This window comes from Corvus moneduloides, chromosome 4, assembly GCF_009650955.1.
Source record: "Corvus moneduloides isolate bCorMon1 chromosome 4, bCorMon1.pri, whole genome shotgun sequence".
In the NCBI taxonomy this organism is placed as follows: Eukaryota; Metazoa; Chordata; class Aves; order Passeriformes; family Corvidae; genus Corvus; species Corvus moneduloides.
The window spans coordinates 55,158,084-55,185,160 of NC_045479.1; the positions used below are offsets into that span (position 1 = coordinate 55,158,084).

General features: G+C 37.3%; 1 protein-coding gene across 4 annotated transcripts in view; it reads right to left on the reverse strand.

Annotated features, from left to right (window-relative positions):
- Positions 1-338: 338 nt before the first annotated feature.
- Positions 339-27,077, reverse strand: part of MOV10L1 (Mov10 like RISC complex RNA helicase 1) — a 35,505-nt gene continuing 8,766 nt past the window's right edge. Inside the window, exons 5-27 of one of the 4 annotated variants that reach the window (XM_032107578.1) lie at positions 26,745-26,935; positions 24,542-24,682; positions 23,414-23,655; positions 23,085-23,280; positions 20,382-20,447; positions 18,148-18,262; positions 16,526-16,703; positions 15,854-15,924; positions 15,385-15,476; positions 14,608-14,666; positions 13,939-14,054; positions 12,809-12,836; positions 11,492-11,670; positions 10,831-10,977; positions 9,993-10,114; positions 9,097-9,196; positions 8,538-8,702; positions 6,990-7,163; positions 6,078-6,227; positions 4,304-4,411; positions 3,479-3,616; positions 2,593-2,684; positions 339-2,082 (exon numbers count right to left, since the gene is read on the reverse strand). In XM_032107578.1, the coding sequence (XP_031963469.1) occupies positions 2,073-2,082; positions 2,593-2,684; positions 3,479-3,616; positions 4,304-4,411; positions 6,078-6,227; positions 6,990-7,163; positions 8,538-8,702; positions 9,097-9,196; positions 9,993-10,114; positions 10,831-10,977; positions 11,492-11,670; positions 12,809-12,836; positions 13,939-14,054; positions 14,608-14,666; positions 15,385-15,476; positions 15,854-15,924; positions 16,526-16,703; positions 18,148-18,262; positions 20,382-20,447; positions 23,085-23,280; positions 23,414-23,655; positions 24,542-24,682; positions 26,745-26,935 (2,880 nt within the window). In that variant the 3' untranslated portion in view covers positions 339-2,072. Of the gene's footprint in view, positions 2,083-2,592; positions 2,685-3,478; positions 3,617-4,303; positions 4,412-6,077; positions 6,228-6,989; positions 7,164-8,537; positions 8,703-9,096; positions 9,197-9,992; positions 10,115-10,830; positions 10,978-11,491; positions 11,671-12,808; positions 12,837-13,938; positions 14,055-14,607; positions 14,667-15,384; positions 15,477-15,853; positions 15,925-16,525; positions 16,704-18,147; positions 18,263-20,381; positions 20,577-23,084; positions 23,281-23,413; positions 23,656-24,541; positions 24,683-26,744; positions 26,936-27,077 lie in introns of all 4 variants that reach the window. The other 3 variants (XM_032107576.1, XM_032107579.1, XM_032107577.1) reach the window with 3 other exon arrangements.

The window sequence follows — 27,077 nt, forward strand, 5'->3', positions numbered from 1 at the left end:
CACTTCTCACCTTCCCTTAATTTTGATATTGTTTAGACACACATTTTTCCCCAACTGAGAAGTGTGACCCATGAACCACATTGACATACTTCTACCTTTTACATTGTGCATACATGTGTAAAAACAAAAGCAGTATTTTCCTTGAAGATGGTAACTGCATTCTATAATATTAAAGTGTACAAAAGCAAGTGCAAAAGGACCCAAGTTTTGTCCAGGACTTGTCTACATGTGAATGTTATTTTGTACTTGCTCTTTAAACTGAGAGCTCTTCTAAAAAAACCATGTATGATAATAAGCATTTGTAATCTGACTTTTACTGAGTAATAAATGCCCAATGCTCAAATATAAATCAAGTAGTTTATTTTGCAGAAACTGATGCCAACATGCAAACTATTACAGTCCAAAGGTTATTAAATTGTAGCTATTAAGTATCACAATCAGTCCTTTGCTACTTTGCCCTGCAGATGTCATGGGAATACTAGTCAAAAGTTCTAGATGGTATCTTGCAATACAGTAAGCATAATCCATCTCCATTATGATCTCTTCCCTGTTCTCTCAAGAGAGCATGAGCACACTAACAAAATCCAAGGTTGGAAGCAGTGGTTTGTGAGATGTGGTACATTCTAACACAATCCTGAAGCAAGAGGTCTTTCCGAAGGCAACTAGAAGAGATCTTAGTTAAACAATTTCTTGAGTTGAATGTAGAATATTGACATGGCATCAGTGCTGGTATTTTCAGCACCATACTGCAACAACACAAACCATCTATCCTGGCCTGTCATGAACGCAAGCAATTTAAGCAGCATAATACAACATCAAAGATACTGGGCTGAATAGTCTGGAGTGCTGCTCAAATGCAGCTGTGACACCCTGGATACACTCTGACAGTGCAGTCTGGGTGAGAGGCAGATCTGGGCACTCCACCCTGTATCACAATAAGTGCAGGTACCCTATATCCTGCCTGGCTTTGATGTTTTACCCCACTTGCCATCTTGTAAGTTGCAGTATCTGCATACTGTGCATTGCAAGGGAAAGAAGCACAGTGCACACCAAGAACAGAAGTGACATGAGAGGACTGTAAACAAGGCAAACAAAAGCTTTCTTTCTTCCTTCATTTGTTTCTCTGTAGCCTATAGTCCTATCTAACACACTTCTGTTTGTTACAGAAAGCCATCTTGTTGTACTGGCAATTCTTAAACACACTGTCTAGTTGTCCAGCTACTCCTAAAGTGCAAGACTTAATCACCAAGGAGAGGACAAGGAAGAGAGAAAAATACTGTTTAATGGGAAAGCACAGTGCCAAATTAAGCCAAGAGCAGAAATACTGCTAACCTATCATTTTGTTTTAATTTTGACAAAATAAAACACAATACTTTATTTTATACCTTGTTTACAGAAAGGCAAAACACAGTTTTAATTTTCTTTTTTTCTTTAACTGCCACTTAAGGCATTCCTCTGACATACACCACAGCAGATGGATGGACTGCAGTGGAAACCAAGAACACCCTGTGTGATCTCAGCTGTATATACAAAGGCCTTAAAAACTAGGAGTAGGGTTTTGGCTTAAGGTACTCAGCATCAGTTGAATGGAGACATTTAATGTATCATTCCAGTTCACATCCTAGATATGTTACTGTAACACTCCCACAACAATGACGTGACACATCTACGTTCTTGAGACAGTCCAGTTTTAGGTGGCACTACACAAGTCCAAGAAAACTGAGAAGCTGAAACAATTACAGAATAAGGAAAAGCTTACATAGGAGTCCTTCAATACTTTTCTCCTGATGCCTGAAGGATTCAGGCATCCTGTTCTTTGCAGAGGCACAGTAATACACATTTTAAACACAGAAGCTAGTAAGTTGCCAGTACTATTTTATCTTATAATTACAACTTTTTCACTTCTTTTAAAAAAAAAAATCTTGTTTGCAGAAACTTCTATCCATTTCAGAACATGTGCCTCTCTCTGAGGACAACAGGCGCTTGATCTGCTCAGGACTGAGTTTCTGTTAAGTGTTAGTTTCAAAACAGATGAATACTAAAACCGTGACTGCATCCTGAATACCAAAAAACTAGTCACACCTGTCAATTAAAGAGAGTCACATAAAAATTTTGCTTACCTTTCCATAAACAACATGATTTTTTGATTATAAAAACCCAGTAGTATAATCTGGTGTATAATACCCATTTAACACTGTATTTATTACATGTTATCAGAAGGGACATACTTAAATCAAATTCCAAGCACTTCGTTTTTAACTACAGTGAAATCACCTTAACCATTTCTGCTGTACACCCCCCCACCTTATGATCATCAAATATGCCATCATCATTTGGGGATACATAAGATACCAAAGTCAACAACAGCTCATATTTAATAATTAATACTCAGACTCTCTTATGGGATGGCAGAAAACAGAGTTACATTACATGTCATTATGTTCACATAATATTTACTTAGGAATGCAAAATCCAATCCTACTATGATATCACAGGTTGTTGTATTGATCAATCTTTCAAATGACACTAGCTCTAAAAATACTGTAAATGGATCGATATCTAGCAAGGTTAAAGTGAAGACAAGACACTTACTTCTGCAGGTGTTCCAGCTCTGCGGGGAGGTCACAACCTATATAAACTCTGTTCATTAAACTGTATTCTAACAGTGCACAAAAACAGGGATCCTACAAGAGAAGATTAATATGTAACTGTAATCACGGTGCACTGTGAAGTGAATTTTCAAACAAATTAACATGGCACATGAATGTAAGAGATTTAATAGGACCTCTTCCAAAAACAACTCTACAAATGGTGCAAGCATGGTGTAACATGTGAGGAAGGTATCTACAGCTGCTCTAAATTACACGTAATTACATGTTAGGTATGGGTGAATTAAATTTTTACTCAGACCATTTCTGGAATACTGTTTTCCTTCTTGTTCCTGAAGTAAGACTAAATAATAAAACAAATAAAATAGAATAAAATGAGATATTAAGACAAGCTCAACTTATTCCCGTGAAAGGACCATGCATGAGTTCAAAAGGAGTCCTCTTCCCTGGCACTCATTGCATCAATTGGGAACAATCACTTCTGCCACACTCCATTTAAAAAGTGAAGCAATTATATTTTGTGAAGAATCTGATTGCATGAGTTTATTCGGAACATGCTTACTGGACTTGCAGGCTGCTGGAGAACTTTAGAGGAGGTCAGAGCCTCCATGCTGGAAACAAAAAGGAGCTAGGAGTCTGTATGCACAGAGCACCACTTCCTTTGCGCTTGGAAATCTACTGTATGTGTGCCTGAACTGTCCTTTTGTATGGGAACCCAGGGAGTTCAGATATTCCTAAATGCAGACTGAGGACAATGTACAAATTCCTAGCATATTCTGATGCTCCCTCACATCAGGTTAAACCACAAAATCATTCAACTGCTGTGGCAAATAACACATGCAATTCAAAGATATGAACCCAAAACTTACTTTCACAAGAACGTGAGGGTTTCCCACGACAATCAGCAAAGCTTTTGCTCTAGTAATTGCTACATTAAATCTCTTTGGGTTACAGAGAAAGCCCAAACAGTGTTTTTCATCATCAATTAGGACTTTCTGAGATCGCACCTAAAATTAATTATAGATAGTTTTAGAAATAAAATAGTAAGACCACAACACAGGGTAACTTTAACATATTTCCTTACTCCAACAATCCACTCAGGTGAATGACATTTCACAATGTGTCTTTCAGTACGCCTTCTTCAATAGCCTCATCAGTGTGCTTTGACTTAGCATAGGAAAAACAGCCAAAGCAAGTAGTGTGCTAAAACTATGACTCATTAGATTTTCACCCATATTTCATCTATATTTGAACCTATCTTTGAAAAAAGAAAATTTTCATAACCTAAATAAAGAGTTCTTATAAATAAGAGCATAGTACATACTTAGAACTACTTTAAGAGAGATCCAATGGTGGATTGAAAAGCTATGGTACGATGTGGAACACTGAAAGTAAGCTCAGTACCATTGCCCTCAGGAAAAAAACCACAAGTGAGAAAACCCCAGACTCTTCCTCCAAGCTACAAATGTGAAATACTACTACCATATTTTAAACAGAAAGCAACAGATTTTTAATAATCCAGATTTCAAAGAGCAAAATAACTCCACATGCATGCACTTAATAAGCTCTGCTTTCAAATACAGACTGACAAAAATATGGCTTCTAAATTTTCTTTTAGAGGCCTATATCAAAAAGGAGACACAAAGAACTACACATGTAAAAATTCTCAAAAGGACCACAGTAAATTTACATACTGTTGATAAGATGATAACCATGTACTCCTGCCCTTGAAACTCTTCTACTGTGCCAACTTTTATGTCTTCCAAATCAATACTTCTGAGAAGAAATCTAATTTTTTCCACCTACAAAAAAAAAAAAAAAAAACCAAAGCAAAACCAAAGGGTTTGAATTTAGTTTTACATTTGAGAGTGGGCTGCTTTAAAACCAAAACCATACCACATATATATGTATGTGCTTCAACATGGCAATGTCGAAAGGAATGACTACACCGAGCTTAACCATCAATCATTAGCAAGATTTTAGAATAAAATAGTAACTTTTCCTACAAGAAAGTATCACAGTTAATACACAACTTAGAGACTACTCCTTCACCTTCTACCACAAATTGAGCAGAAGGCGAGAGATTTTTAGTAGTCCAGATTTTAAAAAGAATAACTTAGATCCTTAAACTCTCTTTTTCCAGTATGCATCATATCCGAAACCATGCACACCACAGACGTGGCAGGGCAAGCAGCTTCCCTTAGCCCATCAAGAAGACTACAAAGATTCCACCTTTGCTTGCCAGATGCATCATGCAGAGTGAAAGGCAGATGTGAGATATGATCTTAAGTACCCTCCCAAACCAGAAAGAGAACAAGGAGTTTCAGGCACTGCGATCCTGGTACATGTGGGATTGCTGTGCTGCCATCTGCTAAAAGCTGTTTAGAGATTTTAACTGAAGTGCTCCAAAAGATTTAAGAAGAAATCATGCCTGACTAAGCTGAAGATTATGGTCAAACACTACTTTCTAATCAGTGTTCCTGCAATACAAAGTGACTTTCTTAATGTGGACCATACTATCACATGCCTTGTATTATAGGCAGATGAAGGACACATTAAATCATGTGAAATCATCATTTAGGGAGTATAAGAAATTCAGTCATATCAATTCTATGAATACATATTTGAAAAAAACAAATGACTGCAAACACAGGCAGGTGCATGCACCTGACCAGCCGGATCGGTACAAGCTTTAATTTGCAAGTGAGGTTTCTTCACAAGGGCTTGGTCTTTTCTACACACCTCCCAGTGTTTCCCCCAAGCCACATGTGCAAGGTTACGAACGCTGAGATGTGAGTACCAAAAAGAATTATGTGCACTGTCCAAAACCTTCTCTGCAACAGAAAGGGGATTAAGTTTATTTTTAAAATGAAAGTAAACATCACATATTTAACACACCTGGATACAAATACATTAAAAAATAAAGCACAGCATTTCAAGTTAATGTTCAGCATTCTCTAGAGGTTTCAATAGCAGTACAAACTTCAAGTCTGACTACAGGACAGCTAAGAAGTCACAGTAATTGTTTCCTCTAGTCTCCTCAAGGCCACAACAAGGTGTCATGCCACTTACTTCACAATAATTCCCTTTTGTTCCAGTCTTCAGTGCAGAGAGTGACAGAATCAGACTGCTGTTCCAGCTGTTGGATAATAAATTCTTGACTTGCACTCTTTAGTTTCAGCAACTGAAAAATCTCTTCTATTTCCAAATTGGTCTCCTTAATTGCTTGATTTTTAAAACTAAAAAACCAGTAGAACGTCACTATTGCTGTCTTTCTCTAGGTTCAGATTTCAACGGCAGCACCGTTGATGACTGATAATACACTGTGTAACGTCACAATTTCACACAACAGTGAAATTCTGACATACGCCCTCCTGCTTGAACAAACCACAGCCACCATATAAATACATGAGATGAAATACAGCAACTTTGAAGCTCTTAAGACATCAGACCTGTTAAACATTATACCTGTTTACGATATGGTGCAATCACTCCAATATCTGTCACTGATACTGCAGAGGCTTCACTTTTAGCCAGTTGGCAGCAGTACTGCATTACTTGAACTGCTTCAGTTGGATTAAACCATGAAGGACTGCAACCTTCACGTGTTTCACTGCCCTGTATTAGGGGAAAGGAAATGACACGATGGAAATCAGGTGCAGAAATGACTATGTATTTATTAATAGATTATTCTTATACCTCCTGAATGCAAAAAAAGTGATGGAATGTTACATATAATTTCTTTTCCTCTCTATACACCTTTTCTAATGAACAAGTATCACCTCACAATTTATATATATTTTTTATACATTTATAAATATAATTGATATGACAACATTATTATAAGTATGCAACAAAGGAGTTACATCTCAACTCAGAGTAACATGTGCTAACAAGCTGGTATCTTGCTTTTGTGCAAGACAGAAGAGTTCAAAACCAAGCTTCTCCAAGCAGCAGGTATTACCACTTCTTACTAACTTCTTGGAAGACTAAAGAAACCTTACTTTCCAAGGTACTATTTTTTCCTCTGCCAAGTTAAACCCTCATGATCCTTCAGTTTTAGAGGCTTGTATCCATCCTAACATAGCAAACTCTCATCAAAACCAATCTAAAGCAGCTGATGGTAACTCCATCCTGGTCATCTGCTATGAATTTAAACCTGTATGAAAATGTCTCCACAATGCACCTCAAGAGGCAGCTGCTCAAGTTCTTAGCAAACATTTGACTTCAGCAGTTGTCTCTAAAACCAGATGGCTAGGAAGTCACATTACTTGTGAGAGACAGTTCAATCTTTTTCATGTCCTTTCTAGAATTTATTCTAAAGAAATCAGCAAACTGCTAGCAAGCCTATACAGTTCACTGTATGAACATTTTACATACCTTTATTCCATGAAAAATTAATGGAAATCCCTTCCTGGGCAATTTCCCCCAATTCAAAAAAGAAGTTACTACTGAAGTATCTGCACAAACTTCTAGCTCCTTATGATAAAACAATTTAGATGGCAAGGCAAGCAATGCAGAATGCGACCTGTAGTTCTTTGTGAGTTTAGTGATCTGCAAAGACAAAACCCAAAATCAGTAACTGAAACAGGTAATTATTCATCAGACTTCTCAGAACACACCTACTACCTTACCATCTGCTAGCATTCAGCATTTCTAAAGCTGCCGAAGAACTGTATTCAAGGCAAAAACTGCAGGTGTGGTGTTCTGTAAGTAAAAAGTACACCAAAGCAGTTTTTTTGAAGGACCATCTCCTTCCCCTCCAAAGGGGAAACCAAGAGAATTGAATGTACATGATAGATGAATTGGTCATTCTCCAGTTTCTTAAAACATTTGATCTACAGACATATCATCTTTTTTTAAGGGACAGATTATTTCCATGGAGTTTCCATGGATGTAACATGTTCTTCTGAGGAAGTACTGACAGGCAAAAAGGGAGCATCAGAACAGCTGATAGAAGCTGGCCTTAAGACATCTGAAACTATTTGTCTTTAAATGAAAGAACAGTCTCAAGGAAGCATTCCAGACAGTAATAACCAGCTCAAAAAAACCCAGTGCTGTAGAAAGGATAATGTAGGATATTCCAGTTGAAACGTATCCTTAAAGCCCTCACACTTCCTGCTCTCTCACTGTGCCAAATCTCCTTAAGCACTGCATATGGAACACAACAACCAAAGTTTGTGGTAACAGATTTGAGGAGGGCCAAATACCTTCACCTTAAATCTGCCATCAGATTTCCTGCCTTCTCTACTTCCATGGTCATCTAGTCATCCTTTGCTCTCAGTTTAATTCTTCGAAATATGTTACCATGAGAATAGGAAGGCATCTTAGGAAGCTTAACATCACCCCTGTTTTTCAGATTCAGACAGTAATTGAAAGCAGCTCAAACATCTGTACATGTTTAAATACTATGCTACCTCTGCCACTTAATGTGGACTTTAGCTACTTGCCCATACAAGAGTCTGGGGAAGCTATCCTTCAAAGGAAGAGATGATCAAGAAATAAGAACAGTTTCTCTTCTTCCCTTTGTGAAACATGATGTTTGCAAAATTTATCATCAAAGAAGAGATTCTGCTTGTCTTTTTACATTAGAAGCAGAAATTGCATTTTTTCATCTTGAAAAAATAAGTTATGATGGTATGGTAAATGCGGACAATGAAGATGAAAGGGAATTTGAAATTATTGTGCACCATATTTGACTTATACTGCTTAAGAATAGAGGACCCCTTCAAGGAAAAGCTTTAACATGCTGGAGGGCTCAGCATCTTTACTGTTCAGACTACATATGCAAACTAATCAAGCTTTTCTAGAAAACTAATGCTCAAGATAGACTTGTCACTAAGCATCAGGGAGCAAAATCATGGTAAGTAACCACAACTTCTCCTTTTTTGACTGAGCTGAAAAGGGCTAATGGAAAGTTTAACTCACCAATAAAGGATTATATGCTCCACAGGAACCAAAAGCATCCTCATCTCTCTGATATAGCTCTCTTGATGACAGTCTTTCTAGCAAGGACATACTTAATCCAAAAGTCTGCGCAAGTTTCGATTTTATTGCTGGCCCTAACTGCTTTGGATCACCAACGAGAATTATCTGTATACGAAATTTAAAAACATCCATCTTAGATTAAAACAATTGTTATTGAAACTTCATTTTATAATGACATACACATTTCAGAATTCAGAGATCAATTAATATCTGCTTTCCTTCAAACATTTTTTTGCAAAGGACAGAAGTATGTTTTTGTCTTAAACGGAACGCATACTTTTATTTTGATATCTTCCACACACTGACCCAGTCCTACCAACATAGACTTGTTCTAGATGTAAAGAAAGTTGTTTTAGTGTAGAGAATTGATATTATGCATGAATAATCTCTATTAAAAAACTCATTACGAAAATGGCTGCTTGCTTTCTACATAATTCACAAAATATGAAAATAAAAAACAAGCTTTTTTCCTTTCAGTAAATGATGTTAAGAGAACTACCTGCCCATCAGCTTCTGAAACCAACCCAACTGGAATCAGACTCTCCGGTTCACTTGCTTGGCCTGCCTCATCCACAATCACATGAGTGAAATGTCCAAGCCTGTAATTAAACAACATTAACCTGAAACAGGGCTCTTTTCAGATTACTTCATTCTGCCACCCTGTGGTTGACCTCAGCAATTCTGTTAACATCCTTGACAGGCAAGTATGCCAGGCAACCCCACAGACACAGAACAAAGATGGGTATTTCCAGAAGGAAATATAGAAAAAACAACTCTGTAACTTTAAGTTCTCATCTTTGATTTCACTTACATACTCTGATATACATAACCCTTAATTAAAACATTGTTTGTACCAATAAGCTTCCCTTATTCTCGGTTTCCTTAAGGTATTAAGTTAAAACAATGCACTTGACATAGCAAAGACAATCCCCAAGCTTTGTTTCTGCCAAACAACTCAAGATAGTAAGGCTTCAGAGTGTCCTTTTCCAAAGGTAAAATCCAAGACAGAGACAACCTTGATTAATAGCACTTGATATGATTGATAGTTGTTTACAGTTAGTAAAGGTGGCTTGGTAAAAGCCAAATACAATATAATTTTTAGTGTGGCAATCATTTTGAGCCAAAATGATTGTCAAGAGCAATACAATTTCCACTGGTGGCAGAGAAGTTATTGTTTCAAAAACCTTAAACACTACTCAAGATAATTCTTAAATTTAGCATGAAGAAAGTTCCTGCTGAAACATTACCAAAACCAAGTGCTTTGCTTTCTTCACAATAAAGGTGCACGCAATAAACGATTAAAACAGCCCAAGTTACAGTTCAGACAGTCTTTAAAAGCTCTGGGGTTTGTGTCATCCAGCCATTTCAGTGATATGCCTATCTATGGTACTGTACCGTGTATTTGTTTGATAAAACAATCCTGCACTGCTGCATGTTGTAACTACAATCCTGGACCACAATGCTTTCTGAATATCATCCCCATCTTTGCAGTAAGGTTTCACCATGTCATCAATTTGCTGCAAAACAAAAATGGTGTAACAAAATGCCAGCCTAAACCAGAATTTTAAAATTTGAATAGAAAAGCTCTCTGAAGACTATTTTAAAAGCTAAGCAAAACACATAGATTTAGACCCATTCATACACCAAAATGAATGAATGAATTAGCCTAAGCAAAGCAGTACATATGCAGGACATCTGTGCTTTATTATAAGGATCAATATGGAACACTGGGATACTTCATATACGTATCTATATATACATCCACACACACACATATATATATACACAAACATATATCTATATATATACACACACATATGTATAAATATATATACATATGTATAAATATATATGTATATATGTAATGAACCCACAATGTATGTGTCCTGCATAGAGATGATGGTTCTACTTGCTTACTTTCTGTCTAAGTAGTCTTAACTTGGACTGATAAAAAAACCAAAAACAACGAATCAAATGAAAAATCCCCAGAATGCCTATTTGCTGCTTGTAGAGTTAAGCACTACAAGAAAGAGGTGAAGATCTTATGCTCATACAGTCAAATTAAGGATTATGATCAACATTTTCCACTTTCTGGAAAAGCTGAAGCAATACTTTGGATCCTCAGCAAGCCTAAGCAGCCTAATAGCCACTGAGAGTTAAAATACTAAATCAGCATTTTAAGGTAAAAATATTAAAATGGAAATATTAAGTGGCAGGTATCTGTAATACTTACCTCTGCTGACCTGAAGGCAGCATTAACTCGGACCATAGTTCCTGGTTTTAAGAGATTGCTCTGATGCAGCCGCAAGCAGATCAGATCTGTTGCAGCATTTGACGGTGCACATACCAAAATCCGACTATCTGGGAGACTAAAATGTATCTATATTAAAGAATACAGATATTAAAAAAAAAAAAAGGTTATTTAAGAAGCATCAATAGCACCAACATTCCCATTTTATTTCATTGAATATGGAACCCAGAAGAGTCTTGCACACGTGTGATATCCACTCATTCTTCTGCAGTTCAGTAACACTCCTGTCAATGCTCACCACTAAGTCCTCTCAAACTGAGTGTATCCACAACAGAATTAATTCATGGTTATCATATCAATGTATACCTGTGCTTCACGAATACATTATGGACTACTGGAATCACAAGGTAGACACTGTTCACTGAAGTTTTAAAGACAAAAAGACTTGAAAATAAGCCATTCAGAATTCTGTTACATCCATATGAAGATGGGATTTTCCTCCTTCATGGAACTATAGAAAATGATTTTAAAAAGAGTATTTTGAAAACTCCTTGGGAAAAATATATGATGGTACTTACGGAAATACTATAAATGTTCCAACATGGAAAAGACTAGAGATGACTGATTTGTCATTCACCACTACCTGTAAAATAGCTTCAATTACTGTTACTGTTTTTCCAGTTCCTGGTGGTCCAAAGAGAAGATAAGGTGCGGGGCGACATTCACCGCTCAGTATCCTTTTCACTGCCAGTTTCTGTTGCACATTCAGCACAGGATTGAAAAATCCACCATCTCTCTGTTTAAGTGCCACAGTTTCACCAACTATAATCAAGACAAGCATATCTCAGAACTTCACATATGTGTTTTTAACATATGGAGATAAAAGCAATTCCAATTCATAATATGCTTCTGCAAATTTTTATTTTCTTTTTGTTGTAACAACTAATGAATTTCTCAAAAATCAGTTTTCATAGAATACCAAGTAGAAAATAAGCCATTAATATTTCCGAAGTGTACTGGCTTTTTATTGAAAGCCAGAAAAGGACCATGATTACATAACCCAACAATCCATAAAAGCTCTATTCAGTAATTTTAGAATCAAGCTCACTTTCTTGTCCTAGAATAGCAAAACTTGAGAAACTTCCAGTAACTGGCACTTCGGGGATGGTACCAGTACTACATGATCAGTCCTCTCTTACAACTGCTGGAATTTTTTTCTTAATCCTGTCTGAATTAGTCTAGCTTTAGCTTTCAACAGCAGAATCTTACTAACCCTTGGACAGAAGTGCATTCTAGGTAATTACTCAGTAATTCTTTAGCACCCTTTTGATAAAAAAATGACACAATTACCCTCCTAGGCATTTCAGTACAGTGGTATTTAAAGTCACATTTTCCAAAAATAGCGTAAGAATAATCTGAGATACTTGAAAAAGTTTTAGCATCTTTAGCGAAGCTTTCCCAAAGATGAAAGACAGCATCCCAGTAACAAACTGAAAACCCTCAGTATGACACCAAAAAGTTTTGAGTAAATGACTGGGATATGACAATTTATTCATTAAAAAATATATCATCAGATGCTTGCTCCCCCTTCCCCGAAAGTGTTCAAGGCCAGCCTGGATGGAACTCTGAGCAACCTGGTCTAGTGGAAGGTGTTCCTCACTGTGGCAGAAGGGCTGGAACTAGGTGATCTTTAAGGTCTTTTCCAACCCAAACCATTCTAGGATTCTGTGAATTAGCGACGTTTAAGTAATGCATCAAAAGGCTCCACAGAAACCTCCTGTTAGTAGTTCTAGAATCTGTCTTTAAAAGACAGAGCACAAGGACATGTTAAAGGTATCTTACTCAGCCCTGATTTACTGATGTGATACTTATTATTCAAGCACAGAAAATACACCAAGTTGGCTTGTTTGTAGAGTTACTTCCATCACACCTGTTATGTCCACCTCCCTCGATGTCATACCTTTTGTCTGTTTGTTCTTTTTTTTGACCTGAAAACAGTAAGTGAAGACAAATGCATTTATAACCTTAAGAAGACAGGCAACTATCTTCCCTAATACTTTTGAAGTTGCTAAGCTTTAATTTTTTCCCATTAAATAGAATATCTACTGTTAAGACAGAAAGGTAAGAGTAGTAGATGATGGTGCCAGGAATTGGCATTTTAAGTTTAAGATTTCTAATAGCTTGGCTCTGCTAACATTAAACATATATTCCACAAATATTTTGCAGGCTCAGATGAGGATTTTGAAGCCATGACTACACAACTTGTTTGCTTCCACAAAAGCAGCCACATTCCAGACCACTACACAAGATGCACAGATACATGCATCTTCCTTAGTGGACATGTCCTTTCAGACTGTAGCATGGGAGAAAACTGCTTGTAGGGAATGTGGTGTTGGCAAGGTTCTGGACATCATGCCTCAATCATCTTAATAATACTGATTTCAAACCAGATTGATTGATTACTCCTTGTTGCAAAAGACAAATTGCAGCTGAAATAATTAGGGAATTAGGAAAAAATCTTGAGCGTAAAGGTGGTGAAGCACAGGTTATGCAGACGCTGTGAAAACTCTAGACAAAAGTAAAGAAATGCTGCCCACATCTCCCAAGCTGACTGATTTACTGCTGGTGACAGTCCTGCTTCAAAAAGGAAAGAGAATTAGGCAGCCTCCTAAAGTCTGTTCTAAGAAGTATTTCTACATTTTATTAATACAAGTGGCAGCTGAACCTGGGTAAATCTACTCAGAAGAGGATGATTACCTTCTATCACAATATTATTTCCTGCCACAGTGACTGGACTTAAGTATCTACTCAACAGTAGCTATGAAAACTAGTCTAAGGCAAATCTGATAATTCCCATCACAATCACACATTTTTTTAATACACACTTTCCATTTTGTTAGCTTTATAGTATCAGTTATCATAAAATCCCCCATCTCCAGGCAGCAAACAAAAACTTCTGTCATCAGAATACAGCTTTGATTCTTTGATACTCCATTATGCAATTCCTTCCTGCCAATAGCTGTACAGTTAGTATCTGTAACCAATCTGAATGGAGGTTAACATTTTAAGGAACATTTACAGAATAGATACCTTACTTTCCTGCTGTGAAGGCTGTTTAAGGCCATCATCAACAGCACAATACTCTGCAGTGTTCTGGGTCTTGACAGCTTGTGGTGATTGTAACACAAGCCTTTCCGGAAATAACACTTCACATTTAGCAGAGAAAAAGAAAGTAGAGAAATTTCAAAGTCACACAAACACCTTATGTTTCACTGATTAATGTTACTGTGATACATCAGCTTAGTCTGAGCTGCCAAAATTGATTTATCAGAACTAATGTGGTAAAGACCTGCATGAAGGTCATATGCATCATTCAACTCAACCACAGAACAAAAAAATCAGTGTTTTTTAACAAATTTTGAGATAACACAAAACATGGCCATTTCACTGGCTATTATTATAGCAGTATGTACGAGTCCTACATTTCTTGTTGGCTCTAACAGTTCACAAAGTTTGCTTCCACCCACCCTGCCTGTGATGGCCAACAGATGAAATAATTTGGACAAAACCTTCACTACATTCAGCATTTTTTTTTCTTAAAAACCAAACCAAAAAGCCCCCAACAACACATGGAAAACTCCTGTAAGAACAAATTACAATGCATTCTTCTCAGTATGCCCTGATGTGAAAGCAATAAAACCCACAAGACTCTGCACACAGAAACTCCTCTAGACAACTTAATAGTCAAATGAAGTGTACCTTTTTCACCCAGGTAGAGAGCTTGCTGAATGGCCAACTGGCATCGCCTGCTAGGAATCCTGTAACCACAACACAGACTTGTAGATTAAAGTAAAAGCTTACATTTTCATATACTATGACAGCACACACCTATGAGGTATCTGGTACTTTTTACTATGCATAAAAAAAAAAGTTTTATATAAAATGCGTATTTTAAAAAAAAAACACCTATTGAGAAATATGCTGCAGAAGTATAAACATCTTTGCTATGGATAATATTGATACACATATTCTCTAGCTTTTCAGTGATACAAAGATGGCCTGGTGTTCAACACTTTCAATGAACTTCTTTACAAGGCTGAATTTACAGAGAAGATTATGTAACTTCAAACAGATAACAACATTCCATGAATAAAACAAAAGCATAAAAGAATGGGTGATTATCACCAGCTATTTTTTTGTCCTGCATAGTCTTGCAACCATATTGTTACATTTTTTAAAAAAGAAAAACTAAGAAAAATACCTACGAACACCTCACCTCATTCCCCCTCATTTCACTGTCTGACATCAGTGTGACTATCTAGAAATGATTAAGATAATAGCTCTTTGTACACTTGTACAGTTACAGAGAAGGACATACCTAAAATCTTGCCAATTTTTTCACTTATTTTCCTCAACACAATTTTGCCATCATATTCACTGTTAAAAGACTGTAACTACCAAAATAAATGATCATATTTTAAAAGTCACTTTACTAGAGGAATCATTAAATGCAGCTTTGGAAGCTTATAAAAACACCTGCAATGAACAAATTCCACATCCATGGGTTCCAAGTCGTAAGTCTGTTCAAAGTCTGCATTAACCTTAAGTGTAACATCTTCCTCACATATCTGTTACAAAGATAAAAAAAAAGTCAGGATAATCATGAAGATTTAGTACTTTAAACATAAAGAAGCACCTCTGAAAGCACTGAACCCCCCATCAACACCAAAAAGTACATCTAGGTTTACCTACTGTCAACATATTACAAATCTAGATTATGTTAAAAGTGCTTTCAGAGCAGGCAAAGATTATAATCTCAAAAGAATAGGGAAGGCAGAGTCTTCAAAAATACAATAAAAATACAAAATCACCATTCAAAATATAGATAAATAAACCTAGCTTCTCCGAAGTCAGGTTAAACTAGTCTGTAACTCCATGAATTACAAGCTTCTCTTATAAAACCTGTGGACCACAGTATTTTCAAGAGGAGAGACACTTTGCTTACCTCAGAAACATAAGCGATGTACTCTATGATATGCTCTGAGTAGATCTGACTTTTCAGTATCACCTTATCACCTAATTGTAAAAAAAGTTAAAAGGCAAAATACTGTTACAAGGAATAGCAACATTTTTACTGCAGCATATAATTTCTTTTTCTCTTCTGCATGTTTAAATTAGGAATTTGAAGAGGCTAACTTCAGCAAAGTTGCTGTATCCATCAGTACTGTTCTGAAATGCCATATGTAGTTGTATATTACATTTTAAAAGACATCTAGTATTGATGCCATCAGACAACACCTCCTGAAAACGCTATCTTGTTTATTATATTACTTGAAATTCTGAATTTAATTTTAGCTGCTTTCACAGCTTTTTGCTTTTTAAGCTATTGCTACACTGCAGTTTATTGTTGCTGAAAACCCCACTGATCTACATTGTAAAAGAAAAATCCTATAGTGTTGAAACATTTGTAAGAACAGATGCGTGCAACGCTGCTTCAGATAGCAGCACCTTTAAGACTGAGACACTGTGTTCCTGTGTCCCCAATCACCTAAATGAGTAACTTTGTGCTCAAATATGTGAAAGACTTCTTTAAACAAATGAATAAACAACAGAGTTTGCATTGGAGTGAAAATACAGATCAACATGCTATTTGATTTTATCTCATGTTCATTCCTACCTGGAACCAGGCGAGGTCTGCCCTCTTCTACTCCTGGCACTTCCAGCACTAATAAGTTCCCATTCCTTTTTAAAATAACCCCACTCATGCAGTAATCTTTTAAATCCATTTCTGCTTGGATCTCTTCAAGCCATAAAAGAGTAGAAAAGTTTGCTTTATAATTATCTAGGTTAAGACGCTGAAAAACAAAACAGTATACATTATTGTTGTACACTAAGATATGGAACCCACTATTGCTAATGTTATACAAAACACCTCTTAAGATAGACTGCACAGCAACTGGGTTGCCAAATAAAATACCTAAGTACATGCATCCATACACTAGATAGTATTTTAAACTCCCTTAATAGTCAAAGCAAAATTAGTACAGTCCTTGGAGCTCAAATACAATAGCCACTCAGCTAAAGAGTTAACCAAGTCTCTCCCTACTACAGTGGCAGTTTCAACATCTGAATTCAGGGGCACTCTACAAACTGAGTTCTATGCTCAGTTTATTCCCAGAAAGCGTAAAATCTAAATACATGGACAGAGACAGCTGAAAAGAGAGAGCTATGTCAGTCTTGGCCTTGGCTGATGATTATAAAATTTATGGCAAGCTGAAATAACCTGAATTTTCTCACTCAGAGCTTAATGAATCTCACTGCAGAGGTATTCTCCAACAGTACAATGTCCTATCTAAACAATGATAGCACAGAATGCTTTTTACTTGGTATCTTCTCATTCAAATACAAGGCCAATAAGCAGCACCTTCTGATGCAGACATTTAAGTCACCAGTACCAGCCAGAACTTAAGGTGTGGTTAAAAAGAAGTAGCCATTAATAGCAGGCCTTCAGTGTAAAATTATTTTAAACACTACAGATCTTCTTTCAGAGAGAGGATCACTAACCTATTAGCTTAATGCTGGGACCTCAGGTTTAATGTGAGCTGTTCAGTCAGCAGACAACATAGCCTCTTAAAAAAGTGTCAGCTCCAGTTTATAAGTACTTAAAAATTTACCATTAAAAAAAAAAGAAAAAAAAAGTGAGTTGCAGCAATGCTCTACCAGAAATCAGGGCAAAGTTTTGGAAAAGGAATCATTGTAATATTCTTGTTAAGACTTTATAGCTTTTTTGGGGGTGTTTTGTACATATTCTGAAACTGCTATACTTGTGGAAGAATTTGAACATGCTGTAGTGAATTAAAGCTGAAGATGCTTAAGAAAACAAACTTTGAACAACCAGAAAAGAATCCTCTGTTACTGCAGTAATTTAAGAAATTGTGCTTTCATTTTCTATGAAATAACTGTTCTGACACCTCAAAAAACCCTTTCCAGTGATGCCTAAGAAGCGAGAATACAGAGAAATCTTTGTTCAGCTTCTCTGATGTCCCCCCCACATAAACAGAAGTTATACTTCTACTCTCTTTTCACATTTATGCTTTTGTGGTTTTGTAAGCTTGGATTCTGCAACATACTGAAAACCATGGAAGTTATGGGATCCAGATTGAAGTCTAAGTCTACCCAACAACAGAGTTATGTCATCTTCTCTTACACTACGGACTACATATTTTTTTAAGTTAAGGAAGCTTAAAAAAAGCACCATGTAAGAAAATACTTTTTTTTATAAAACCTACACTTACATACCTCTGCTAGGAGGGGCTGAAAGGTCAGTATGTCCAAGTGCTGTTCTACACATTTTCTTAACTCATCCGGTATGGTATAATGTGGGAGAAAGTTTGAACACCACCATCTCTTATTTCTAAAATTAAAATGTATGACATATCATTTAGCTTTCTCAAGTAATGTATGTGAAAAACAGCTAATTAGCATGGCACATCACCAAGATTATAAAGCCAAAACACACACACATAACAGACTAATGACTCCTTCAAAGGGACAACTGAGAAGTTTGTTACACTGGGAAAAAAGAGATCCTCTACAAAAATGCTACTCGACACTGCAGGGAAAAAATTCATGTGGCCAAAGCTCAATTGAAGGTGAAGCTGTCCAGCATTGAGGGAGACAATAAAAAGGTTTTAAAAATGTGCCAGTAGCCAAAAGCACCACAGAAACAACATCAGCCCATTACAGGATGAGGATGGTCACCTCACACACAGGGACACAGACAAGGCACAGATGTTTAATGCTTTCTTTGCCTCCATCTTCAACAGCAATGAGGGACTAAGGGGGTGCCAGTTCCCTCACCTGGAGGGCCATGACTGTGAGAATGATGAACTCCAAGTTGAACCTGAACTTCTGCAGGATTTGCTGCTCCTGCTGGATCCCTGTAAGTCTATGGGGCCTGATGGTGTTCATCTAAGTACTCAAAGAGCTGGCTGATGTCACAAGACAGTAAAGCTTTTCATACTGTCTCTCAGAGCACCCTTCAGGACAAAATATCTAGCCCACAGCTGGATAAATACATCATGTGATGAGTGGGCAACAGCTCATAGGTTGGGCACAAAGGGTTACAGTGAAGGGGGTAACATCTGACTGGTGACCTGTCACTAGTGGGGTTATGCAGGGCTCCATCTCAGGGCCAGTTTTCTTCAACATCTCCTCAAATGATTTGGATGCAGGATTTGAAGGTATACGGAGTAAGTTTGCCAATGATACTAAATTGGGAGGACCTGCTGACTCCTTCAAATGCAGAGAGGTGCTGAAGAGAGACCTACACAAATTAGAAAGATGGACAACCACCAACTGTATGTATGACACTGAACAAAGACAAGTGCCAGATTCTGCACCTGGTCCACCTGGATGTATGGAGAGACTGGGGGACAAGACACTGAAAAGCAGCACTGCAGAAAGGGACTTGGGGGTCCTGGTGGATGGCAAGTTGAACATGAGTCAGCAGTGCCCTGGCAGCCAGGAGGGCCAAGTGTGTCCCGGCGTGCATCAGGCACAGCATTGCCAGCTGGGCAAGGGAAGGGACTGTCCCACCACGAGGATGGTGAATGGCATAGAGGAGATGCCTTATGAGGAACTGCTGACTCACATGCTCTTTTCAGCCTGGAGGAGACTGAGGGGAGACCTCACTGCAGTTGCAACTTCCTTGCGAGGGGAAGAGGAGGGACAGGCACCGATCCAGTGACCAGCGCACAGGACCTCAGGAAATGGCATGAAGCTGTGTCAGGAGAGGTCGAAGTTGGATATTAGGAACATATTCTTCACCCAGAGTGTGGCTAAGCACTGGAACAGGGAAGTGGTCACAGCCCCAAACCTGAGAGAATTCAAGAAGTGTTTGGACAAAGCTCTCAAGCACATGGTGTGACTCTTGGGGTGGTTCTGTGCAGGGCCAGGAGCTGGACTTGATCATCTCTATGGGTCCCTTTCAGCTCAGGCTATTGTATAATAAGTATTATTCATACAGATCATTTGAAAACACTGTTTCTGCTTTTTCAGATTAGGTATATTTTTATAACTAAGCAAATACTGTAATTAAAATGGAAGCTTATTTGCAAAACTAAAGTTTTGAATGAAAGATAGGAAACATTAGCCAGATGTAGACATTAAAGTTGTGTAAACAATTAAGAAGCTTATTTCAGAAATCTATTTTCAGTTTCCTGTTTTCTTAATAACACAGTTGTTACTAAGTAGATAACTAAGCAACAGTGTTTTATCTTGTTTATTACCACATTACACATTAGAGATCCTGTTCGAAAAATCTACAAAGAAATCACAGTTAATTACTTAAACAACCTCTTCTATCAGCAATGTTCACGACCATCTTGTTTACTATATATATATATATATATATATTTTAACATGTACAGATTCTCCCAGTTTCATATCTTCTTTCTCAGCATTACAGAACAGATATAGCAACACCAAACAGAGCACTGTTAGGTGTTATTTTTTGCTCTAAGTGACAGTACCTTCTGTGTTTAGGGCCAGCCACTGTTGTCTTCCTTGGCTGACAATCTGGAGTAATTTTAGGCTTTCTTGGAGAAAAAGGTTGTACAGGTGCTATAAGTAATTCTTCTTGATTTGTTACAGTGGCTTCAATATAGCGGCCAACAGTAAAATCAGGAAAGCCAAGCAACAGAAGCTCTTTACTGTGTCCCTGAATCCTTCAAGTAAACAGAAGTTATCTTCTTAAAACCAACATGTTCACACTTCATTTTCCCTGGCCATGAGATAGATTCTCGTTTCAGTTATATATGAGAATTGCTAACTTAGGGTAATCCCTCACACTTTACTCCCCACCTCAAGTTCAATCCAGGTATTATAAATAATTGAAAAACCCAACCAACCAATCAACCAAAAAGACCCAACCCAAAACCACAGCAAAAATGTCAACCCCACAATTTCATCAAAAAAAGAGCAGGATTCCTCCACTCAACATACTAGGGTACAGAATTAATACTTCTCTCACAAGGAACATCTTGGAATTACTGCTACTGAAAAAGATGAGCCAGACAGCTCCATCAGACGAACCTGATGCAAATCCTTTCACTGTCTGCAGCAACAGCTTTGCAGCACCTTGCGAAAGGCTACCCAGAAATGAATCCTAACTAAAAACACTTGGAGAAAGTAAGAAAAACCCTTTAATTCTGAAAAACTTACTTTATTTCTACAAGTGTTGCTCGGGGAGTGACAAATGGGAAGAAATCAGGAGGGAAAGGTTTCTTCAGAGTGTTTCTAAGAAACTTAAGCATAACTACAGTGCAATTCTCTAACTACATGGTCCAACACTGCTTCCATGTGTCTGAAACAAATGTATCCCAGAAGGACTCCAGCTTACCTTCTCTTTGGCAGGAGAGCCACTTCTTAAACTTTTGCCAACTAACACTACTTGCTCAGGTTAAAACTATAGCCTGGTTTCCTCTGTTATAAAAACTCAAACCAGACACTGAAGTGTCCAAATTTATGGTCTAAGTTTGCAGCCTCTACAGTCTCTTAAGTGGACAGCAAACACTTGTTAAGTTCATGCTGTAGCCTTCCATGGAGTTTTGTGTGGATTACTCTCTATTATTAGAATATTCTAAGACTTTATACTTTATGGCTTTTACAGATTTACAGTGAAATATAAATTGTTCTTTCTACATGTCTATCTCCATTAAGGCAAGCCAGGCCTGAGCTCTTCCAAACTAGAGCTAAATCATCCTCCTAAGAAATTTTCTACCCCTTGCTTCGCTATTTAAAATGATAAGAGAAGTAGTGTGAATACTATTGCAGCATTACTTTGATGAATGAAACCTGGTTTTCCTCTGTCCAATTTTTTACTTTACCATCCTAGGAATCAATGGCAGTGGAACACAAAGTCTGCAGAGCTACAGCTGGAAATAAGTGAAAAGTACACAAACGTAAGCTTTGCTGCATAAGGTTCCTACCCCTACATGAATGAAAGCGCTCCCACAAAGGCACCTTCCATTCTTAACTAAATTAATAAAATATTTTGTACAGAGTATTTTTTGTTTCTGAAGGGTTTTCTAAGACTTGCAAACTACTTCCTCTGTGAATTACATCTTCAGTGAAGAAAGCTTTTTCTTTGTTATTTCAGCATACATAACTTTAATCTCCTATCACAAAAAAGGAAAACTTGAAATCAGGGCATGTACCAATACAAGATACTAAAGACTAGAAGAAACGTATCAGACGTAACACAGCAATTCCCAGGAAATCTGCATTAGCTCTAGTGCTCATGGAACAATGGATATCCTGCAAAGAATATATCCATCTGTAGGCATTATCTTCACCTCACCGTGTCATTTTAGAGATGTTACCTACTCCAACTAATATTGTTTCATTAACTACTACCATTTTCTTTCAGTAAATATTCAGGATCAAGCACTAAAATGCTAACTACTTTCAAAGTCTAACATAGTTTTCCAGATAATCTGCTGATATGTATTGGCTTACTTTACACTACACCATGTACTGGTTTTGACTGGGGTAGAGTTATTTTCTGCATAGCTAGTAGCTATGAAGTATGTTAGTATGGGGTTCTGTTTTGGGTCTGTGCTGAAAAAAAGTCTTGATAACACAGGGATGTTTTTATTGTGTTGAAAAGGGCTAACACAGAGTCAAGGCTTTTTCCCCTTCTTATATTGCCCCACCAGCGAGGAGGCTGAGGGTGCACATGGAGTTGGAAGGGGACACAGCTGGGACAGCTGACACCAACTGACCCAAGGGATATTCCACATCATAGGGCATCATGCTCAGTATATAAAGCTGGGGAAAGGAAGAAGGGAGGACATTCTGAGTGATGGCACTTTTCTTCTAAAGTCACCATCATGTGTGACAGAGCCCTGCTGTCCTGGGGATGGCCGAACACCTGCCTACCCATGGAAAGTGGTAAATAAATTCCTTGTTTTATTTTCCTTGTGTATGAGGCTTTTGCTTTACCTTTTAAACTTTATCTCAACCTATCAGTTTTCTCACTTTTACTCTTCCCATTGTCTCCACCGTTCTGCTGGAAGGCGTGAGCGAGCAGCTGAATGGGGATTAGTTGCCAGCTGGGGTTAAAGCACAACATGCCAAGAAGAGAACTATGCCCAGAATGAGGGAACTGTTAAGTCTATTTTCATTACTTGTTGCCATTGTGTTAGTTAGAAATAATGGACAGAAATACTTACACAGCTGTGCATATAATCACTACGAATATTTTTTCACCTGGCGGTATCACAATTTCTGCAGTAATATTGCTGTGCTTAATTGGTTGCTCCACATCATCTTTTTGCTCACTTTCTCCATTTTGTAGATTTTCATCTTTCACCCAGGAAATGTTTTCTTTTGTCCTTGATAAATTTGTATCTTGAAAATTAATTCCTTCTGTAGTAAACACATAACAATAGATTTCGTTATCACAATTTCTATTGCTAACATAGGCAAGTCTTCTCCAACAAACCTAATGGTCTTCTGAGGAGCTAACATTCAGCACTCAAATGTTATCATTTCACTGTACCTGGAATGACTGCACTCTTCATAATGGATGTATGGTTCAATGACTCATATGTTGTTCCTCCACTGTTGTTAAATGAATTAATTTCAGCTTTTGAGAGGTTTTCTTGATTTTTTGGAACAGATAGCAGACATGGTTCTGGACTGTTTTCACCTTTTTGAGGAATCTCAACACTGAACTGCTTGTCTTTCACCCATCCAGCTAATCTGCAGCTGATTAAGGACTGTGGTACACTCCCTTTATTCCTAGAAGTAGTTATGTGATTAGTTGCATAATTAAGTTCATGGCAAATGTTCTTATTTGATTTCTACCTGAAGTCAAATAAAATTGTCTGTAGCACGTTAGCTCACCCTGATTTCATAACTGCTATCAGAAAGAAATCGCACTGCTGCTTCTAACTCATGAGGACAAGTACCTCTGCTTTATGTTAATATTCCTAGGTCACATCAACTACCATATAAAGCATATACAAATACTGTGTTTAATAAAAACCAATGGGAGCTTAAAATTCATCTTCAGGTAACTAACTCTAAGGAAAGAACATAGAAGAACAAATAATGGGTATTCACGTGTGTATTCATTTAAGCCTTTATACCCAGATGTAAAAAAGAAAGCACCAAAAAAAAAAAGAAGAACAAAAAAAAAAAAAAGAAAAACCCACCAAAACAAAAACCTCCCAAGGATACACCAACATAGTTCTTCAGCATCAAAGTTTACAAAAAAAAAACCCCAGGAAAAAAAAAATCTGGTCTGCTTTTAATACATGAATATGCACCAGTTCTCTTGTTCTAAGATTTTGAAGATGGCAGACTATTTGCAGTTTAAATTAAACACACAAGTAATCTATTTTACTTCAATCCTCGTTCTAAGAAGGATTTTACTAGGATTGAAAAGAGATATAGGATTGGGGAGTCTCAAAGCACTATCTGCAGGATAAATGCTCAATATCAAAAAGGCTATCCTACAGACATTAAATTCAGCATGAAATTCTTTAATTCCATAATATCTGGAGGTTAACTGAAGATCACAAACCACAAGGCTCCAGTAGAAAAGGCTTCTGTATGTAAGACAGGCGAACAGACTGCGGAGTGATGGAAATAAAGAAATCTTCAAACAATCAGAAAGGCTTACTCTATCCAAACGATCATTCGTTTAGATTCCCCCTGCTTCAGAGTTCCAAAGTTAGTCATTCTTGATACTTTCAACTCTCCTTTGTCTCTCATTAAGTCTTCATAAGCTTCATCCATATTACCTCCATTAGAGTGAGATTGTCTGTAAAAATAATTTTAGGTAGCAAATTTTAAAGACTAATAGAGACTCAGCAAGTATCTTTAATTTAGCACAGGTTTAAGAAACACTATACCAAGGCATAGTCACAATATTTAGAAAGAAGCAGGTGAGACAGTTCATTTTGTTCATTTATTAGATGACAATTAGATTAACTTTACTAATTTAAGCAGCAACAAGTCTTTTGTCAGTAGCACAATAAACCAGCATAAAACTTTGGATGCAAGACTAAAATGATTGAGAAGTTAACTAATCCCTGATGAAGAGCTGAATCAAATGGTGAGTGAAGTCATTACGGCTCTCTTTGGGGGCTGAACAAAGACACAACAAAGACCAGCTCCTTAGCAGGAGTCATGATTAGCACTGCAGCTAAGAGATAAAATGACTAGACTGGAAGTGTTTCAACCTATGCACTTGTGTCTTCTGCTTACTGTTCCAATCTGAAATCAGCAAGCTGAAGACAAAATTAAAAAACAGCTGGAAACCAAAAAGTGCCCTTAAAAACTTTTATCACGTACAACTGATGAAAAATGCCTATGAAACCAGGCACATGCTCTTTCCTGTCAGAAACACTGAGCACAGGTCTAACATCTTGGTGTCTTCTACCTGTAGAAACATTTTTTTACATGGTTTCTATTCTGTAATTAAGAAACTATTCATTTAGATAAAGTGGCATGGAAATAAATTAGAAATATTTTAATAATATCACTAATATGTACACACCCTTAGTATTCCCAAGTTATCTGACATACTGAAGTAGAAAGTGAGTGCAGCTGCTTTTCATTAGCTACATCAATTTACTAGCCAAGCCCACTAGGTGTCTCCCACTGCAGCTTAAGCTGCAGTTTTCGATATGGTAGGACGTACACTCAACCTGAGAAATCAACCCGAAAGTCTACTTTTGTAATTTGGCTTTAGTAATAAATTTATGTATAAAATCCATCACTAAAAATAGGTGCAACTGAACAAAATATGTGAACAGTTTGTACTGTTTTGCAAAATGATGTATGCATTTCAAGTTTCATCTAGGTACAATTTATTGTATCTGTTATCTCTAGAGAAAACAGCTTATTCCATTCTTTATAGATCCTTTGAAGACTTACATACTGCCTTGGCTAAATTTCCTAGAGAACTCCCAAAGACTATGTTTAAAAAAGATCAGAATGTCCTTTTGCTCTCCCCTTTGGACTTTCCAATTGATTGACAATTTATTTTTGGCCTGCAGAATTAGACTGTCTAATCCTGCCAAGACCTCAGCATGGAAAGTGATAGATTTTACAGGTAATAGATCTATTTATTTAGGTGATATTTGTGTGTTTCACAGGACAGACACTTAAACTCGCACGTCATATTCCAGATCTTTGCTGAGGTCTGACTAGTTGCCTATTTTACCTTTGTGTATTTGATTATTTCACTAAGTTTTGCTTCTTCTCCATACTGAACACCATCTACATTTTCCAACCTCTTCTGCAGTCTGTTCAGATCCTCCTCACACCACATATAACACCTAAAGTGCCTGCAGAACCTCTCAGTTCAGTACCTGCAAGCTCAATGAATCTCTATTATTTAGATTATGAAACCTTTCCTTTTAGGACAGATATCTGAACCATCACTGTAACTTAAGCAAAAATCAAATAAGAAACATGAATTTTATATGAGTTTTGCTGAGAATTGTTTTCAAACAGTAAAGTCTCTTCTGAATTGTGCTCCTCTAGTAGGAACACATGCACTTGGCATTTTTCTAATATGCATGCCAAACTCCTTTCCTGCCTAGCAATATCCCTCATGCTCCTAGTAGCTCTGCTGCTACCAGTTTTGGTTCTCTAGTAAGCACTCATGTCCCCACCTACTGGAAGAAGAAAAAAAAAAAACAACCAACAAAAAGAGCCAAATCATATCATGCTCTGGTTTTTCCAATGGTCTATTATGCCTTCTAGTCAACTAGGGAAATACTCACAGTATTTCTTGCTTAACAGATGCAATGAAATGTAAGCTGTATGTAAGCACTATGTCTCTAACAGTTATAAAGAGAACAAAACAATGTTACCCATCCTGGCTGACTGGCACCAAGCAGAGAGCTCTCCAAATGTAACAGGACTGACTGCTCTCCACCACAATCGTGTTCACTAGATCATGCTTACGAGGTGAGTAACCATCAGGAAGTCTCAGTGAATCCAAAGTGAAAAATATACTGTCATCTACTGTCCCAGTTCTTCCACAGATGCTGGAAATGCGAACCTGTAATAGTTTGTATTCACTGTTACTTGATAGTATCTTCTTCAGCTAACAGACATACCAACATTGCCTATTTTTTTTCCCCTGAAACAGCCCTTCTACCATTAATAAAAAGGCATTCTGAAATTACAGTTATTCACAGGAG